This window comes from Pipra filicauda, unplaced genomic scaffold (genome assembly GCF_003945595.2).
Source record: "Pipra filicauda isolate LSUMZ 115617 unplaced genomic scaffold, ASM394559v2 scaffold253_size2546935_pilon, whole genome shotgun sequence".
NCBI lineage: Eukaryota > Metazoa > Chordata > Aves > Passeriformes > Pipridae > Pipra > Pipra filicauda.
Window position 1 is genome coordinate 291,108 of NW_024104369.1, and position 20,481 is coordinate 311,588.

The following is a 20,481-nucleotide window of genomic DNA, read 5'->3' on the forward strand; positions in this document are numbered from 1 at the left end:
TAACTCAATCCATGGTAGGAAGTTACGGAGTGGCAGATGTAAGCTCATCTCTCTGCTCTCTTGACCAGGCAGCGAGGAAAGGACTGAGACTCTTCAGTCACTGCTAAGCCACTGGTGGCATGGGGAAGAGAGCACACTCCCCACTCTCCAAGCCATTCCTTTTTTTATCAGCATGTTACTCACGTGGCTGGTACTTGTTCCAGTTTGTGTAGCTCAATGAGCGAATCTTTCCTGCTGTACTTAGCCAAAAATATTCTCCTGTGTTGTTAAGGTCTTGCAATCCTATCCAAAAATAAGTTCTCTCAGATTTTACCATGCTGTGGATCATGCTGTTGATAAAAGCTTGTTCAAACCTTGATAAAATAATCAAAATTAAGTTTTTTAGAATACAATAGGTAAATTGGTATTTCAGTGAATAGCTCTCATGAAATTATTTAAATTATGTGAGAAGAGAAAACTATACAAGAGGTACTTAATTTTCCTTATAGAATGCTGTGGGAAACTTCAGGAAAAAGTCTGTAGCATAAGTCACAACTTTTCTCTAATTTTTTTCAGCACTTGAGCACATAAAAGAAACACTAGATTGAGATCTTGTAAGCTCAGTGCTTGAATTACAAGATGTAAAGACAGAACATATTAATGATGCACAAGTAAAAATAAGAAACTCCTTGTATGAAGGAGAAAAGTCAGTGAGGTCTGAAAAAGATCTAGAAGAAAGGAAAATCTTTGCACAGAAGTATCCTTTTGGAACCAGAAACACAAATGAGCACTAAAAAACCAGAAATGAAGGACCGAAAGCACTAGCTGATCTGACTACAGAAAGAATCAATCATTTTTTCCTTAATTTCCTCACTAAAGTTTTGTGAGAGATATACACCTTTTTGCAAGTAATAATTGTTGCCTATAGTAACACAATTGTCACTTAAGTGCAATTAATTCTGACATAATTGGTATAGGACTATACAAAAATACTTCATTTAAGAGCACATTTAATCAGCTGCCTATGAAAAAACATACAGCAAAATAAGTTCCCAATTTCATGAAGACTTACATGACTTCCTGATTTTACACAATGTGAAAAGAATGGTTAGGTACCATAAGAATGACATTAATGTAAAAAATGGAATGTATCTGTAAAACTGAGAGTGACTCAGAACTTATATTTAATTTTCATTTCCTCTGTATGTTCTCTTTTTATATCAATTTTACTTCCTCTACAACCTACTATTTAATGAATATTTTAGGATCAATAACTGAAAAGTATTTGCATTTTTCACACCAAGACAACAAACCTCAGCATTAATTAAAAAAAATCAAACCCAAACTCAAACCCAACCAACCAACCAACCAACAAAACCCACTAAAACTAAAATAACATATTATTGCCACTCCAACAGTGGAACTGGGAACTAACATAATAATTAGTGATGGCTACACACAGAAAGAAGAAAGAAACTAAAAAAAAAAAAAATAAGCAGAAAAAGAGAGAAGACATGCTTCCAGTGATGTGCAGCATTCCCTCAGCTCCCTGCAACATTTGGGCTGCCAATGCTCAGTTGCAAGAATTTGTCCTTTGTCCTCCCTGAAAGGATTACTGTCACACTGCAGCACAGCACTGTACACATTGTGCACAATCCTGAAACCACCTGGCAAGACAAATTCCCATTGATGTAAATCCTGATTCGGGTAGCCTGTGTTTTCCTAAAATTTCTGGCTACTAGCCATCTGATTACTGGTGGTTATAGTACTTTCCCTAGCCTAAAGGGAGTGGATTTTTCCTCCTTGTGTTTTGGGGTTTTGGAGGGTTTTTTTGTTGGTTTTCTTTACTCAATAAATATATAGTAGCTAAAGTATCTAAGTAATTAATCTATCAGTATTTCAGACTTCAATGGGAATCCAATATAAAGAGTAAATTACAAAGAAAGAAGAGAAAAGCCAAGCATCTGGACATCTGCAGAGGAAGAAGCTTTTGCTAAAGCTGGAACAAAGGTAAATAGTAACAAAGCATGGGAAAACAGTGACAAATGCTTTCAAACATTTACTCTCTTACCCTATTTGCTGAGAATTCACATAAAATGCATACATAAATAAAAGCATTTCTAAAACATTGATATGGATAAAACCTTTATATATTTTCATTATAAAAATAAGCATATTTTCATTTTTCTGTATAGTTTCTAAGTATAAAGTTTTTTAAAGATGTCATACAGCTCTGTAGAAAGCATTTTGTTCAGATTCCTGCATGCTCATGTGTGCACATTCCTATAAGTGCTTATTAGCCTAACAGTTGCTTTTTTCTAAATTCATTTTCAATTAAAAATAAAGCAAAGCACACCTTTGATTTTAGCCAATGTTAGTAATTATGCTCACCTGTCACACAAATATTATTTCATAATGGTAATATATTTTGCCATGCAACACTTTATTAAGTTAGAATAGTTCTTGTTAGAGGTATCTTCACACTGTCTAATAGGATTAACTACCTGTTTGTTACTGATACAAGTGCAGATGGGCAGAAATAACCACTGGAAGCATGTTCAAAACTTCGAGGGGTACTGTCGATTTTGTAACAATATCCACCATGTCTTTCCCATCCCTTAAAAGAAATGAACATTATTTTATAGATTATTAATTATTGTATAGGTGTTAAAAACTTGATCCCCTTTTGTACTTCCTATCTGATGATCACTGGCATTGCTATAGCTCTTTTCTACTGTGGCTGAAGAGCAGTTACCCTCAAGGTCACTGAGAATGTGGATAAACTTAACAAAATTTCAAAGTTTAAATCCTAAACCCAAAATTTAAACTAACCATCATCCTACTCTAATAAGGCAGAATCAAAATGACACATTTTCATGCTTTATCAGATGAGCCAGAACAGAGTCGGTCTGCCTCATTTCATCTCATTATTAATCTTTTATTTCTTACTATTTTACATCCCACAGTGTCCAGAAGACATCACTGGGACTGGTGTGAGCTCTGCTGTTGTGATTTCATGTGGCATACCTGCCTGATTGCATGTTTTAAACAATCCATAGAATAAAGAGATAATACACTATCTCTGTCCAATCCATCTTGAAGCCACACACAGAGAGAAGAACCAGATGATCTCACTTTTTCATGAGGAAGGTGCTGCTTGCAGGGAAGGTCACAAAATAGCACAATGGGGAGCAAGCCACAGGACCCAGATGGACACCATCAAACACTGCTTGATGGTGATGTTAACAGCAAAGGAGAAAAGAAGGGAAAGGGATAAGCTCTGGATCAAATAAAGACCTAGCTTTAGAAAGTTAGGCCAAAAAATAGCAAAACAAATATATTGAACGCTGAAAGTAAGTTGACAAAACAAAATGTCTGAAATCAAACGTAGCTTTGAGTACACTTAATACTGACTTCTTTGATTAACTAAATATAACTTTTTTCACATTGGAAAGAAAAGGATCTATCAAAGCCAAAAGACCAAGAAGAGGTTTCAGCATGTGTTTTTACAGGGTGTGAAACATCAGCAAACAGAAATTTATCCTGTGTGGGATATTTGCCAGAGCAGACTGAAATACTTATGACAAGTGACTCAATGTCTTGAGTCTCGAGCCTGAGAGGCAGAGGATTGAGAAGCTGAAGTGCTGTCAAACTGCTGACTACAGCTGGTCAATGAAATCTGGATGCTCTGCACTATTTTACCTGGTCAGGACTGTGAAAAACCTTTCTCACACTAATAACATACAAAATTCTTGAGTGCTGAAATACATAGGTCCAAATTAAATTAATACAATTACCCTAAACTTTTGGAAATGCTAAGCTGGAACAAAGCAGTAACTTCCATAATGGTATGAGAAGAACGCTGGATCTGACCACTGGGGAAATACTGCAGCTGACTCCAAACAGTTCAGCTTCAACCTTCTTATAATTCAATTGAACTGGTTTCTCAAGAAACAGAACATGAAATTAAAAAAAGGAAGGCAATGAGCTAAAGAGTAAGGCAAATTAGAGAAGAGAGATTTTTTCTGCTAGAGTTTTGAATAAAACAAAGTCTAAAAATGTGGTCTTCTCACAGTGGGAAAATGAACTGATTGCAAATAAAATCATACTTTACATGCTACTTTTTCACTAGCAGAATGCAGAGCCTAAAAGCCTGAAGACCTGATGCAATGTCCCAGTGACACAGCTGTGCTCCTTCCCATTTGTGTCTGAAAGCAAACGGAAAGCTAATGCACAAGTGGAAGAGTTCACTCTCCATGTCAATGGAACTGATTGTTTTTCACCCTGACATTCCATTTCAATGTATGAAAACCATGTGTGGGATGAGGCATCACATAACAGTCATTATTTGCACAGATGGTGGACAAAAGGGGTTTCACTTTTGATCTAGAAAAAATAGGAACTTGGGTCACAACCACTGACAACACATCAAGCCATGAAAGGCATCTTTTGAAAGCTTTTAATATTACATTAAAATTTAGTTTACATACTTTTAAACTAAACAGATTTTTTTCCTAGCAAAACATGCTGTCTTTAATATGAAAAACTACAATTATCTATTTACATCTACATGTTCTGTAGATGTATTTAGAGGTTTCCCATATAATTCTATTTTATAAGTATGGTTCTAAAACAACCACAAACTCCCTTACCTCTGGACAACTTGATTCCAGTTCAGGAGAGACATTATCAAATTCCCCTGCTTTTTTGCAAATGTAGAAAGATCTGTCTTCACATTTTTTTATCTTCCAACGTCCCTCCTAAGGGATAAAAAGAAGTATATTCTGTACATATTCATATTCTCATGCATATCTATACACATATTAGATTACAATCTCTCCTCCTCTTTTAACTCTTCAGTAAAAAATAAATAATTTTTCTCACTACATATATTTGTCCTTAGATAGACCATTTATTTCTACCAACACTGTCGGCGGGATTCTCAAATCAATTATACAAATGGGTTTGTCTCTTTGAATCAGACTTTGGGATGTAATGCATCTTAATGAACTAACACTATGGCCATGCCAGAGCACTTACTTTCTTGCTAGTTATCATAGTTCTTTGTAAGATTAATCTTTATATTTGAACAGTCCTTACTCAAGATATTACAAAGTTTGTACCATATAATTTTTGCAGATCTGTAAATCCTGGATATGTACCAAAAGTAATGCTTGAAAATTTTTATCTTGAACCTCCTTTTCCTTTGTATTTTTCACTTTCATTTGTTTGTTTACACTTGAAAACTGAGTAAACCATGACTTTGTGAATCTAAATCCCACAATTTTACCAAAGTCCTTTTTTCTGCTTCCAGTAGAAACCTACTTTTCCAGGTCATTGGAAATTGCCCCAGCTTTACCCTGAATTAAAGATTGCAACCTGGATCCACTACTGTAGAGACAACAGAAACTCTTTTTAATACAGTTTTCACACTTAGCCAGAACATACTTTGCAAAAAAGAAAAAAAAGATTATAGTGCTACTTATGTAAGTCATGTATTAGTGAATTTAAGTACTGTTATTTATAAAAGTAAAGTAAATGCATGACCAAATTACAAAAAAATTGACAGTGCCATGAATACCAATAGGACAGGACATAGTGTCGTTTTAACATTACTCTCACTTTTATAACCCCTGGCTAATTCCAAGTCAATTTTCCTGCTGTAAACTTCTATAATTTCATGTAGACCTAGACTACTATGATTTTGAAAAATGCTACATAAAATTTATTGATACTGACACCAAGATAATATAGGCACAGTTGACAGTTTTTCAAAACATGAAATTTGAAGCTTTCAAGACAAGAACTGATGCATCATAAATTATGATACATACTACTTGGATTTTAAAATACTTTATCAAACTACCCACTCATATTGGTTCTCTTCCATTTGGCAAGCTTTACGTATGTACCATTTTTTATTGAACATAAGCTCAAAATCTATGATTAATTTTCTGTGCATCAACGCTGGAAAATGCATTGGTTTCTAAAGGCTACACTGCATTTATCATAACATGAATATATTAAGAATCAAAAAAGAAAGTCATACTCCAGGTCATGGTTTAAAGAAGTACGCATAGCAAGAAAAAAATTATTATGACCTAAAATAAAAGTGTCTAATTCTTTCAAAAAGAAAACTTACAGATCCTTGTGCTGAAACACAGAGTTGTCCTGTTCTTTGAAAGGTGTTAGGTTCTTGGCTATGCCAATTAGAGAATTTTACTGGGGTGCTATCTGACCACTCAAAAACAACAGGGGTGTTATTACTGTATAATCCAATCCATGTTTCAGTTACATTTTCTGTAAAAGAATAAGTGAGTTCAGATTTTAATGGTGAAGTAATAAAGCCTGTTTTTCTTGCTATATCAACACTACTATTAAAAATTACTCATGGGATTTTCATAGGAATGTCCTTCTTTCAGCGAAAAAAAAAAGCTGTATAAGCTTTAGGAAACCCTACTGATGAGATTATGTTCTACTGCCCTCGAAAACCAAATTGTTTCAAAAATAGACCAATATATGCAATAAAATATGCTTTGAAATCGTGAAAAAATACAAATTAGGAGCATATGTTCTTTTCTGAAGTGAACGGTGGAGAAAAACTGACATTGAAGTGAAATATTTCTTCTTAAAATCTTTCCATGCACATTGAGCTTTAGGTTTCTCCGAGTGCTTATAGGCTCCAGTGACAGCACATTTGCAGCCACAGTGGCAGTCAGACGTAGGAAGGACAAGGCTTGCGGTTTGATGTTATGTCTTACTTGGTCAGTTACTACGAACAGAAAAAGCAGTCGGGCTTTCAGACCTGTAAGCCCTTCTTCTGAAGACAAGCCTGAAGCAGGCCTGAGAGAGAAGCAGCAGACTTTGAAGCTGAATATAAGTTGAGAACAATTACATCTACCCATTGCAGTATCACTGGAAATAATGGTATTTGGTATCTATGGAGGGGTGGAAGATGATGCAGTGGTTAATCTCCTAATCTCCACATGTGACTGTGCCCAAGCTCTGGAAGGCTTAAACTCCCAGCAAAACTGTGCAGCTCTGCCAGTACACTGATGTCAGTGGCAGGCAAAAAATATTTGCTTTTCTTTGTGGCTGTTATGACAACAAAAGTCTTGGCATTGATGCATCAAAGAGCTTTTGATCGTTAAGTTCCTTGTATAATTATGCTACCTCTTAGGACAATGGGAACCAGCAGAACTCCTTTGATACACCCTGCTGACATCAAAGGGACTCTGACCTCATACTAGCAGCAGCAACTTTACAGTGTGGACGAGGCCAGCTTGAAAGCAAAACACACACTGAATTGGTTTTGCTTCTATGCACAATTCTACTATAAGGTTGATCACTGAATATTTTGCAACAGTTTGCAAAATAGGCAAGAACAGGAAAGGACAAAAGCTACCTACGTTTACTGCAGCCTCACTGTGTCTAATCTGTGGATTCATATTTTAAGAATTGTTACTGGAGAAGGTGACTCTATACATTTATAAGACTCCTAGGAGCAGCATGATCATGTTTTCTTTTTTTGTAAACATAATTTGGGCATGCCATGTGATACACTGCTTAGATGGCTAAAAATGTTAAAGGCTGCACAAAAGAGCACCACAAAACACCAAGAAACACTGAATGCTTGAACTCCCAAAACTCACCACTTTCAAGCAAGTTAATTAGCAGCTCTTCATCTGCCATGGAGGATATACTAATGAGCCTGCTATTATCACTTTGGCATGAGAGAGAAGCATCGTTCCAGGTCTTCTCCTCTTTATGAAGTCTGTAGCAGTTGCGATGGTGTGGGTACCAGCCAGTGTCACAACGAGTGGCATAATACTTCCATGTATCTTTTAATTGAGCATACAAAGTTCATATATATTAGACAGATTTGCCAAGGTTATGCTATGTTTGTAACACATTCAGAGATTTTTTATCCTTTTTTAATCTTCAAATGTTGAAACCAAAGTTTTCCAAGATGACTTACGGAGGCCAAAACACATCCTCTATGGAACATCACCTACCAAGCAAACTGAAATTTCTTCCACTTTATTTGATGATTCAACCATGTGGGCTGCTGGACTAGTGCAAATACTAATTCAGCTTAAAACACATTGTATCTCCATTATTACCTCTGAACGTGATTCAGAAACAGATAAAGCTATTTCAGATGCATTACCTACAAAAAGTTTGGCTAAGTCTTTCCTCACTATCTGAAACAAGCAGCCAAATTTTCTTTTAAGATGTCAGGAAGAAGTTGAACCCATGTAAATTGCTTTTATTTAGTAAATGTTTATGTTAGAATAAACTCAATTCTGTGTTTAACTTGCACACAGAATGGCAGTCTAAGTCATTCTATGTACTATATATCCTATATTCACTATATAATCACAAATAATGCTTTTTTGGTATATCAAAAGTACAGCACAGCATAAAAATAACTGCAAATTTTGAGCTGCATTTATATAACTTTCTTTTCTGTGTGCCACTGATTAATTCCATCCACACTGAAAACCTATTTTTCAATGCAAATCCATGGCTCTTATTGTAATATACACAGAATGAGCATTTTGATCACGGAAGAAATCCATTAAGTGCTATTTATATTAAAATTATTTGTTAGTTTTAAGACTCTCAACATGTTTTCCACAACTGAATTTAAACAGAAGAAAGTGTTAATACATCAGTTAAAATAAACTGTATTCAACTTAAACTATCAAACTGACACATTTAGTGCAGCTAAGACTCTGTTCTGCTGACTTTATATTCAAGTGGCTTCACTTGTTCTCCCTGCACACCCACAAAAAAGATACAGTAACATTAAGAGACTTACCCAATGTTTCATGCTCCATCTTATTTAAATATTTTTTGCATACAAAAGGCAATCCAGATTCACATAAATAACTGTGCCAGCCATACTTAGATTTTGGATTAATCACTGCACAATGATTTTCTCTAAAACGGTTATCAGAGACATCTGCAAACACATTTTTGAGAAGCACAAAATTATAAAAAATCAGTTCTTACTTGTAAAATGGTGTTGTAGGGTTCTCTGCATCTTATTGAATGAAGGTACAAACATCCCTGCACACCCAAACTTCTAGTAATATTACACCAATACTTATGGAGAGTCGAACGTTGACCATGAATTACATGTGTGGCAATGCCTCCTTGGCTGCACTTATCAGATGAGAGGCTGAAACAAGCTCTAGTGTCTATGTTATGTCTGCTGATAGACAGACCTTAAAATGTAGCAAACCAAGTCACAAAGCTCATGTTAATGTGCTAATGTTAATTACAGCATGTTAACATAAACAAATCGAAACTCCTTTCCTCCATGAAACCAGCTACATTTTCTAAATATGCAACTGGAATCTTAAAAATACCTTTAAAAGTAAATGACAAAAGGGCTACACCATTAATGTTGTGAACAGATCTAACCTCAATTATGTTACATCCCTAGAAAGGCTTTCAGTTAATGAATATGAACTAATATTTCAACAACAACAAAAAAATTCACTTAATTCAATTTTCAAATATAGCTATAGGAACAGCAGTGTATGCTGCTATAACATATGCAAGAGGAACACCAAGTACTTGCTCTCCAGTTCACAAACACGAGTGGTGCTCCATCTGACCATTGCCAGCCAGCATCATCATCCAGGCGATTCAAGCCCATCCACAGCATCATGTCTGTGGCATTTAACTGCCCTGAAAAAGAAAAAATAAACAAAGTATTACTCCATGCTTTCCCCATATTTTAAAATCTACAGACACATCTGCTCTCCTAACTTGTTACTTTGTTAATCAACACAAAGATGAAAAGGAATAAACTCAGAAGTCTGAAATCCTTCAAAGGCCACTCATCCTGCAAACCTTTCCTGCAGAAGTTGTTGCTGACCTTAGAAGTCTAGAACAAGCAGCTACATAACAGTTAGCCTGTTTCAGCTTTCCATAAACCAAACAACTTTCAGTCCCTTTACCGTCTTGTATGCATATCAAAAAGCTAATTAAATAATTTTTAAAACTTCCTGTTAGCTTATATCCTGCTATTGAAAACCAGCAATAATGGGAAGGAATGGGCAAGAAACCCAAGGCAACCTTTTGCATTAGAGCTCTACCACCCATTCCTCAGCTTAATCTTCTCCACATACACTAAAATACCCACAAAAAGCCATGCTGCCAGAAGGCTCTGCACATTTTTTCTGAGATGCTCGCTCCATAAATGTTCTTGTCATTCACATTTGGTGAAATTCAGGTTACAAAGGAAACTTAACAGAAGAAAGGGACACCAGGGTACATTGCAGAGAAGGTAGATACCTGTATAATTCTCCAAAACAAACAAACACACTCCCTAACCACAGCTGCAGAATGAATGGGAGTCCTTGTGGGGAGGGATAATTAAGAAAATTACAGCCCTGTGTAACACATATCACCACTTCTGCACTTCAGTTTATTATGGTGGGAACTTACCTTCATCCTTGCTTTTTCAAACAGCTGCTGAGGTGTGTTACATGATAAAGCCCCACAAGCAGCAGTGGGAGAGACATCACACAGAGTATTAAGCTCCAAAATGTACCCCTTTGCACGGGTAAAGAGGAAACCAACTACAGGTTTCCTACAAGGTACCCAGAGAAATGCCTACTTACTGCTTAAGTTACTTATGTAGTTCTGCTCTTCGGGGTCAGTGACACTCAGCAGGTCTCCTCCTTGCAGCTGACAGGCGGCCCGTGCCTCACGCCAGCTCAGCACAGACACAAGGTTGAACTGGTAGCAAATGTGTGTGTTGGGGTTCTTCTTCCAAAAAATGTCACAGCCACTCTCTACCCAAAAACAGACTCGTCACCAACATTCCAAGACTCCAAACTAATCAGAAACATAACACCTTGAACAATTCAATTAATTAATGACAGCAATATCCCAATGGAAGCATGATTACAATCACCTTTCCTGTTCCTTTGTTAAAGAACATACGGAAACCGGGCACTAATGAAATAAAATGTTGCTCCACATTTCATATGGTTGATAAAATACTCAGGAACTGATCTGCAGCTGGTGGTGATTTTCACAGCTCTCATAAAGCCAAAAGAGTATGTTTTAATTTATTCCAGATAACCATTTGTTTCTAAAGCCGAATGTTGAAATATTCAAACTATGAACACCTCACCCAACTTGTGGAGCAACAGTCACTGGATCTCCTTGAATCTTGTACTCAAGAGAATAAACTTACTATAATTACAAAATATAAGCGAGGCCGCAAATACCATCTATTTTAACAATTGCCCAAAAAAACCCATTACAAAGACACATTTACAGCTGTTTTTAAGATGCTTAAGAAACATAGCTTGAGCAGGGAAGGCTTTTCCCTTCTGCTGCTAGAAGATACTATTTTGCTTATTTATTCAAGAAGCTGAATTATTCACAAAGATTATAGATCCAAAATCTATTCAACAGCAAGTATTTTTAAAGCTATTGTTTCTTAGTGTTTTAGGCCCAAGATGCGTCCAAGCAGCGCATAGAAGAAAAGGAATGTGCAAGATGTAATGCAGTCAAAAGCAGAACGTGACTTTGCAAGACAACCCTTACTTTATGTGTTTCAGAAAAGCTGCCTATATATCACTAGGACAGAGTACAGAGATGTTTAGCTGCAGGATAAGGTCAATGGGCTGCACAGAGTAATATCCTTCTGCTCACTCCCTGTAGTTTTGCTTTTGGGATGAGGACTTGAGTCTCCAAAGGTTAAGCATGATAAATTATGATAAAATTTGCTAAAGCCTGCTTTTGTGTTTTTTAAAGAGACATTCCTCTCTAGCAGAAGAGAAGTAATCCAAAACCAGCGTGCATCCTAGTATTACTAATGAAGAACAAACTCTTGGGGGGAAGAGGGAGAGAGAGAAGACAAGGAACATCTCACCAGCATTTGGACAAAACCCCCATTTTTCATCTTGTTCATAGTGAGTTGTTGTGGCACACCAGTCAGATTCCTTTCCATCTCTAGTACACTCATAATACCACTTGTTGTTATATTTAAAGGGAAAAACACATGGGAAACCAAAAGAATTTCCCAGCAAGGTGTAGGTTTCTGGAAAAACAAAATGCAGAGATTAAAAAAATGCAGACCACAAAAATTTCTTCATTCCCATATGCGTTTACCAGCAATGATAAAAATAAAGTGTCTAAAGTTATTTTCTAATTTTAATTTATAATTGATAACACAGCATTCCAAGTATGAGCAACATAATTTCAGTAAAGAGATTCTGAAAATAACAGTTTATGAAATTTGTCACCACAAGGCACATTCTCGTAACTAACTACGATGGAAAAAACCCCCAAACAAAAAAACCAAAAACCTCCAAACTTGATCAGTTAACACATAAAGCCTGTGCTTATGTTTCAAACCACTACATAAAACAGTTAGCTAAATCAGTCCATGCTCAGATGTAAACTTTACTTATTTGTTAGCCTATGACAGACATTTAACATTATTTCCCCTGCTCCTCCCACTCTTTATAAAGTGGATTTCTAATGTGTTTTCCATTCTCTTTGTCGTTCTATGGGAAAGGAAATTTAAAAGACAAAGGAATACTAAATACACTTTAAAAAAAGCTTTTATCCCACAGAGAATAATAACATAGCTAAAGATTTGACATTACATACGTCTGTTGTCACAATCAATGCCTTCCAAAATATTTAAATATTTTCCTCTTGTACTTTGAGGATCAAAATATTGAGAGAATCCAGTGCAACTGAAAGCTGTAAAAGGTTTACCTCAGTGAGTGTCTCCTTAACCTAGGACCGTTTAAAATAGGTCAAATAACCACAATCACACTTCGAATGAAATTGTTTGTCAAAGATCCCAAGTTGCTAGCTTTAAGATCAAAGTCCTTCAACTGCAAAATCATTACATACTGTCGGGTTCATAGAGGTTTCTAAAGTTAATGACTGGCTGTGCACATATAAAAGAGCAGTTTACACATTGTAAATCCCCTTTTGAGCCTTCTGATATGAACAGATGATACAAAGAACTGGTCAAAAGAAATCAGGATTGCTCCTCTGTCTGCCTGCTACCATGCTGCTAGCTATAGAGCTACAAAGGATTACCTCAGTCCTGTCAAGAAACTAGATTCAATAGCCACAGATTTCCTACCACAGTTACACATTTTTTTTTTCTTTGAGGGTAACTATCCTCCCTCCCCCAACCTGATGGATTAACACACTTGCATTTGCATATACATGAGCTATGGTGGAAGGGGGAAAATGGAACCTGGAGGTGAAAGAGATTTTGCCATGCAATTAAATACTTTGGTCCTTAAACCAGGCTAGAAGTGCCTGCCAAAGGGCAATCCTCTTCTCATAGATGTAGCAGTATTACGGCTAGACCAGGTCTACTTTCATCTCGCTATGTGTACACAGCAAGTGTCGGGTCTGAAATATAAATTACACTAGGTTTTAAAGAAGAGATTGGATGCTGCAGTGCTTTCCCAGTTATCACAGGTCCCAAGAGGGCTTTGGTGAGAACAGAGGTTGAGCACAGCTACACCTACAGAGGAAACCACTGAGACCAGATCTTCAACCCAAACACCCAGTTCAAATGGGGAGAATGAACAGCTCCAGCCTAAGACACACTGTGCAAATATTAGGTCCTTCCTTCTACAGAAATGCTGAGGAAGAGATCAAGGTATGGGCTGTTGCTGTTTGTAGTCAGTGGGTTTGTCTTAGCCCTTATACCTGGAAAACTGTTCAGGTCTGTAAACTTGGATCTTGAGCTACATTCCTACATCTTCACTAAATTCTGACCCGTGTTTCACAGTCTAGCATGTTCAGAGGCCAGGTACTGAACGCCACAAGCATCAGTCCATGCACACTGCAATTACAGACGGATTTTCAGTGATGAGAATTCCAAATCCTTTCTTATCTCTCTTTGGGTTTATCTGATAATGAAAGCTGCAGGACAGGCAACAGCAAACCCTTAGTTCCCTTTTTTATTTTACAGAGGATTTGAAATGAGTATTTCCTGCTTTGCAAGGATACTGGTGTTTTTTGAGGCCCATTTAATGAAAAAAAATCACTAGTGTGGTACGTTCACCTCAACCACTGCATATAAAAAAAATTACAAACTTTGAGTCTAAAACCGCAATAAAGAGTGGAAAGGATCATAAGCACCTCAACTCCCTTCAAAAGAATTTCTGAAACTTTTCCTATCTACATTTTGATGACAAACATTTATTTTTACCTTGAAATGGGTGTTCGCAAACGTCTTCATCATAGGACATATACTGTTTCCACTGACAAGTAGATTTTTTTTTGGCCACAATATGTTTGCTGTTTTCAACAGCTAATTTGTACTCTGATACACCAACTAATGCTTTTCCATCACAGTTCCACCATAATGAGTATTGAGTTGAATCACATTCAAGCATACTTAATGGTTGTTCTGGTCTACTGATGTTCAGTCCAAGACAGGTACTTCTACCTATGTTGAAAAGACGACGATTGGATACCCATTTCCATAACATGTCTTCTGAGGGCTGACTGCAGTCTTCCAGAACAAGGCCAACTCTCTCTGCTTTAATGCACAAGTTGGAATCTTCACTTTGGATAATAAATATCCCTTTATCTGTAGGGGAGAAAAAACCTCAAATTTTCAGACTGTACAATACTACAATTGAACAAACAGTATCAAAAGACAAATGTTTTAATTGGAGCTATTTAGGAAGAAAACTGAAAATATCCATCAGAATAACTGTCACTTCAAAAAATAAGAGTATTGGTCTAAATTTACTTCCAGCTGAGTTTTTAACATGTGGAATACTTGCAAGCTTGTAAAAATAAGGCTAAGCAATATTTCTCAAGTTGGATAGCCAAAAAAAAAAGGGGTTCCCAAAAACATCAGTCATGTTTAAAGGAAAAAACCCACTGGTCACCAAGAAATAGCAGTAATGGAGTAAAGGTTTAAATGTTACACGAAGTCATGCTGTATATTGTAAAAGAATTCCCTTGGGTAGACTGGAGAGTGCAATTAAAATAAAAGCTAACAAGTTTAAGGCTGACATGACCGTATTCTCTACTGTATTCATTCTTCACTCTCTGCAACTATTGAGACAGAAAGAAAATAAGTTGCCTTGTAAATAGGATACAGAAAGGGTAAGATTTATCTATACCATGAGAATTGGTGGCCAAGGGTTAAAGTATGCCTTCCTTATACGATGTATATTGTTCAACTACACATGCCTACCCTCCGCAAGAGCAGATGTTGTGCAGTTAGCCTGATATCCTAGATTTCTTGGAATCATGCAGAAATTCACTGAACCATGTGACATCACACTATAAGTATGTGAAAAAAGTCAGCTATTTAATGATTTAGGAACAAAAGTTAAACTGAGTATAGAGACTGAAAAAAAATGAGAGCAGCTGAGGAACTGGAAATCAGTAAAATATAAGCCTGATTCACTCTGAAATCCAATGGTAATTAACCCAGAGAGTTCCTCTTACATTTTATGCAAGATACTTATTTTATGCCTCAGGAGATTATGCACTGGAAACCTGAGCAGCACTTCTTCCATTTTGCCTTGAAATTTTACAGCGATAACTTCTGCCATGTGTACTTTCAAACTGCTGCAATTCATAACACCTAACATACTGAAGCACTGAGTATAATAATAAAAAAAGTCTTCTCAAATTGATGTAGCCCACAAATAAAGCATGAGATGCAGAGGTCTACCCAGATGCTGTGTCCTAGTTTAGTACATACAACTTAGCTTCAGCCCTAAAATAGGAAGATTTTTCAAGCAGCAGTGTCACAGTGTAACAGACATAAAAGAGATCAGCTTAACAATATAATGTGTACACAAAAAGCAGAAGAGAGAGATTACGGAAAGGTTTTCTGCAGATTCTGCATCGAGCACATCACACAGCCTGACTTACAGAGAGGTGGCACTGCAGATTGTATCACTAGTAAAAGGGGCTGTTTACCCTGTGGCTATAGGGATTGGGAGCCTGTGTAGGAGCAGGAGCAAGCCCTTCTGACAGGCAGCAGGTGAGAACTAGCCTAATGTATATAATTGCATCTCCCAAACACCTGGCAGTTCTCCTACGTTAAGTCCTTAACCATTTGGGGGAGTGCAAGGTTCCTTTAATCCACTGTATCTCTATAGCTCTCATGTGTCTGAGCCCACTGAAAAACCATCAGACACTGTGACAGATACCCAGTTTGGCCCTTTGCTTTCACAGAGTTTTCTGTGAAGTTTTGTAGTTTGTGCTGGTTTCATCCTTCTTATCCAACCCAATCTTCCAAGGGCAACACATATAGTCTCTATCTACATGGCCAGAAAAGCTTTCTGCCTCTCACACTATGGTCTGCCTTTCCCACGGCAGTCTTATCCAGGTTGACCAAGAAAATACACTGTTAATAACAAATTGGGATAACTAAAAACTGGGATGTTACCACCAGTAAACACTGATTAATGAGGTTAATTCACCATGATACTGGGATTCACACTTGGATGGACTTCATCAAATTCACAATCTCCCTCCACAGCACACGGTAGGTCCCATACAGCACCTTCCTGGGATGAGGGAAGCAACACCACAACCCAGAAGTGAAGGATTCTCAGCCTTTGAAACCCTTTATCTGTAAGGCTCTTAAAAGTTGAAATGACTGCTGAGAAAAGATAAGGTTCTTGCACAGCCTACACAAATAACCCAGCTGGATGATCTCTGTGAATAACGTCCTTTTTTTTTTCATTCTGCAGCATGTTAGGCCAAGAACAGCCAGCCCATAATTCTTGAGCCACACAACCCTCTTCCAAATGCAGTTTCCATTTGCCAACTGCAAAATGCAATTGACAAGAGAGCTGTGCTGGCCTGAAGACTACCAGGTAATGGCCAGCTCAAAGCAGAAGTAAGACATGAGAGATGGCAAATTCAGTGACAACTTCACAGGCCCCAGCTCAGCTCTGTCTTCAAGTGGGGCAATGAGACAACTGGAGCAACTTCAAGCCTTGGGAATGCCTCCAGCCTCCCTCCTTTCAGCTTGCAAAGCTACATTACCCATTTTACAGCTGCTCACAAAGACGGGTTTTGTTACAAAGCTCCTGGTGTCAGGGAGAATTCTGTGCCCAAAGTCCTGCAGATGAAGACCTGCAACTGGGGCTCTGTGAACTTGCAAGCCCCAGAAGACCCAAGGAGTAAAGGAGATAGGCTATCATATCATGGCTGGGCTTCCCGAAGGAGGATTTGGGAAACAGTCTATGCTTTAGAAACTGACAGGGTGGAGGGAAGCCTTTGGAAAACTGCTGCTTCTCCTATATCCTGCCCCTCCACAGAAGGACAAGGTGACAAGAAACAGACTTCCAGAAGCGAAGCCTGAAGCTGATATGCAGCCCCAGATGAAGACCTGATAGCTCACCAGTACCTCCAAGTTCCTGTTTACTTGGGTTCAACAGAGCTAATCGGGAATAAACGGCTGCAACAAAACTAGGAAGACAAGATATCTCCATTTCCTTCCTCCTTACCTTCCACTTCCTTTCCCCCACCCAAAAAAACAGTGAGAATTGCTTATGTGGTAACAGAGAAAGTAACTGGAATTTACTGGAAATGAGAAAAAACCTATCCATACTTCCTCCGGCTATGGAGGACCGCAATGGGCAGCGGAATAACGAGCAAGGAGGACGCACATGGCGCGGGGCAGGTCCTCAGGACTCAGTGCCCGCTCCCGGCCCCTCCTCCCCCCAGATCCCCTCACCGCTGTGCGGACGGGGCTGACCCCCAGCAAACGCACGTCCTGGAATCCTGCAGCGCCAGGAGTCGCCGGGGCTCTGCAGAGCCCGGGGCGGGAAACCCGCGCGCTTCCCCCGCGCCGCGCACGGCGGGACGGGACTGCGGGACGGGACTGCGGGACGGGACTGCGGGACGGGACTGCGGGACGGCCAGGGGCGAAGGGGCGAAGGGCTCCGCCCGGCGCGGAGCGGGGCCGTCGCCGCTGCCCCCCGCACGCCGCGCCGCCCCCCACCCCCGGGCCGACCCCGAGGCGTCACTCACTCCGCAGGGAAGGCACCCCGTCCCGGCCGAGGGCGGCGGTGCCCCGAGCGGGGCCGCGGCCGCCCAGCAGCAGCAGCAGGAGGCAGCAGCCCGGGAGCCGCAGCCGCACCGCCGGCATCGCCCCGGCACCGCACCCGCTCGCCGCCGTTCCGCACCAGACCCGGCGGCCCTGCCCTGGGGAGGGCAGAGCAGCGATCCCACCCCGGCGGCGGCGGAGGGGCGGCCCCGGGGGCGGCCCGCGGGCTCCCCCCGTGATGCTGCGGGAGGGGTGCGGGGGGAGGTCGCGGCGGTCGCGCTGGAGCCGCGCTCTCAGCATTCCCGCGTCCCCGGGAGGGGGACGGAGCCGGAGACCGCTCGGCCGGGTCGGGAAATGCCGCTCATGCAGCTCGGGCCGTCTGCCCACATCAGAGCTGTGGGTTCAAGCGGACAAACCGCTCTGTATTAACCTTATTTCCATCTGAAAACACTTTACTTTCTCTTGCCTACACTGCAGGTACTTTTATCTTAAAAAGAAGCAGAAAACACATAGAGGCACTGCAGGTGGGAGGCCTCTGTCAGCACAGTCCGTGTTCCCAGGTTCGAGGCTCTGCCCTTGAGCATCCGTACTGCCCTAGATCCCATTCGGGGACCTGTGTTTTTAGCACGTCAGCTTGTGAACACGAAGTCATTTTACGTTTTGGCATGGGCAAAAATAATGGCAATTTTCCATTTTGTTCATCTCTGTCTTCAGTGGAGTATTTGCAGGAGCTGCCCTCCTTGGGTTGAGTTTCAGTTTTAGGGAAAGCAGAACCTCTGGGTTAAAAATAGAGTAACTTTACTGGAATCAGCAAGAAAGTTCGTTTTTAATCTGCAAAAGCATGTTTCTGCGGTGTTCTTTATGCTTAGGAGACAAATACTTCTATAAATATGTACATAAATGTATAAAAATAAATGCAGTGTTGGAGCATAACTGAACCACGACTCTGTTCCCCCATGTCCACCTCAATCATGATACAAGGATGGAAAACAGAAGCCTTTGTGCTTGGGGAAATTTCTCTGATAGTTCGGTAGAAGAAGGAATTGAGATGCAAATGAAGCCGAACAATTAGAAAGAAGCACATAAGTGGAGAAGTTTCTTCCCATTTAACAGATGATAAAAATGTCTGGCAGAGAACAAGCAGTAGGAAAATGCTGAACAAGCTGGTCTGACTTTGCAAGACAGAAGAGTTGTGACTCATGGAATTGTGATGTATCTCTTCTCAGGAAAGCTGCAGCTTTCCGAGATTTTCAGGTTCTGAGAAAGAAGGTTGTTAATGAGCCATTTATGGCCACTCATAACTGTCTACATCTCTTCAGGAGTGTTTGGCCACTGCTTTGAGTACTGATCTCCAGAAAAAGACTCTCTTACTACAGAACCTGCTGCTGGGTCACACTGAAAAATTGTGCACAGTACATGGTACAACATTTTAAAATATTGGGCCAGTAAACAGAAATGAGGCTCTTTGGGCTGTGGAAAGGAGCCTCACTTCAGGTGTTTTTTTCTGCTGATTTCAGCAAGATGAAAATAAGCACGTTCTGATTACAGATTGCTAATAATTAACTTAATAGCAGTGTTTTTGTAAATATTTTGCTAAGTGCAAATTAGCAACTTATTCATTCTGTGTGGTTTTCCTTACTTTTTTTTCCTTTGATATTCAGAACTGCTCTTTAAAAGACTAAACAGTTTTTTACTGTTCTGAATCTGTTTTCTTCTGACATAACTGGTAAATTCTTTCTAGTGCAGCTGTAGTTATACTGATCTAGCTATTTATAGCTAAGCTATACCTACTTAATTACAATAATAATGGCTGGCATAGTGGCCTGTAAAATCAACATGGTTGACAACATTTTCTGAAGTAAACTTGATGGCAGTTTATATTACCTTGCACATTAAATGGTATATCTTTCCAATTTTATTTGGTTGGTTGGGGGTTTTTGTTTGTTTGAAGCTTTATGTATGTTCCTTCAAGGCATTTGCTGTAGTGATTTGGCTCCTTTATTTTATTTTCTGTTTGTAAATATTTTTCTCTTAATTTCTCTGTTGATGATCTGTTCTCTTTCTTTTTGTGTATTCTTGGACCCATATGTATAAATAGAAATATAAATATATATGCACTTGTCTGAGTTGATCTGCCTTTGCTATTTAGGTACTCTAAACAGATGTTCAGTTCCTTCCCCTATCTTTTCTTAGACATTAACTTCACTTTCTGTGTGAGATCCATACAGACATATGAACTCAGTGAATGTTCATTACCTGCATCCATGAATAAAAACCCTTATTAAATTCACACTAATACAGTTTGCTCACAAACCCATTGCTTTTCCAAGGCACACACACAGATCCAATGTGTCGTGCTCAGCACTTCTCACACAGTAATTTCTGTTCATAATCTGAAGTCTGAGGACAGGTCTCATTTTTTTCCCAGCCAGAATGGAAATACCAAAACAGAGAAT

The 20,481-nt window shown here is 39.1% G+C and overlaps 1 protein-coding gene across 2 annotated transcripts in view; it reads right to left on the bottom strand.

The window, feature by feature from the left end:
* The window catches only part of ITGB6 (integrin subunit beta 6), a 94,621-nt gene that overhangs the window by 19,931 nt on the left and 54,209 nt on the right, over positions 1-20,481 (bottom strand). Inside the window, exons 1-11 of one of the 2 annotated variants that reach the window (XM_027734176.2) lie at positions 18,010-18,142; positions 14,204-14,587; positions 11,885-12,052; positions 10,620-10,793; positions 9,568-9,681; positions 8,804-8,947; positions 7,632-7,820; positions 6,122-6,279; positions 4,632-4,739; positions 2,484-2,596; positions 184-353 (exon numbers count right to left, since the gene is read on the bottom strand). In XM_027734176.2, coding sequence (XP_027589977.2) covers positions 184-353; positions 2,484-2,596; positions 4,632-4,739; positions 6,122-6,279; positions 7,632-7,820; positions 8,804-8,947; positions 9,568-9,681; positions 10,620-10,793; positions 11,885-12,052; positions 14,204-14,587; positions 18,010-18,127 — 1,840 coding nt within the window. In that variant the 5' untranslated portion in view covers positions 18,128-18,142. Of the gene's footprint in view, positions 1-183; positions 354-2,483; positions 2,597-4,631; positions 4,740-6,121; positions 6,280-7,631; positions 7,821-8,803; positions 8,948-9,567; positions 9,682-10,619; positions 10,794-11,884; positions 12,053-14,203; positions 14,588-18,009; positions 18,143-20,481 lie in introns of those variants that run through there. The other variant, XM_039382068.1, reaches the window with a different exon arrangement.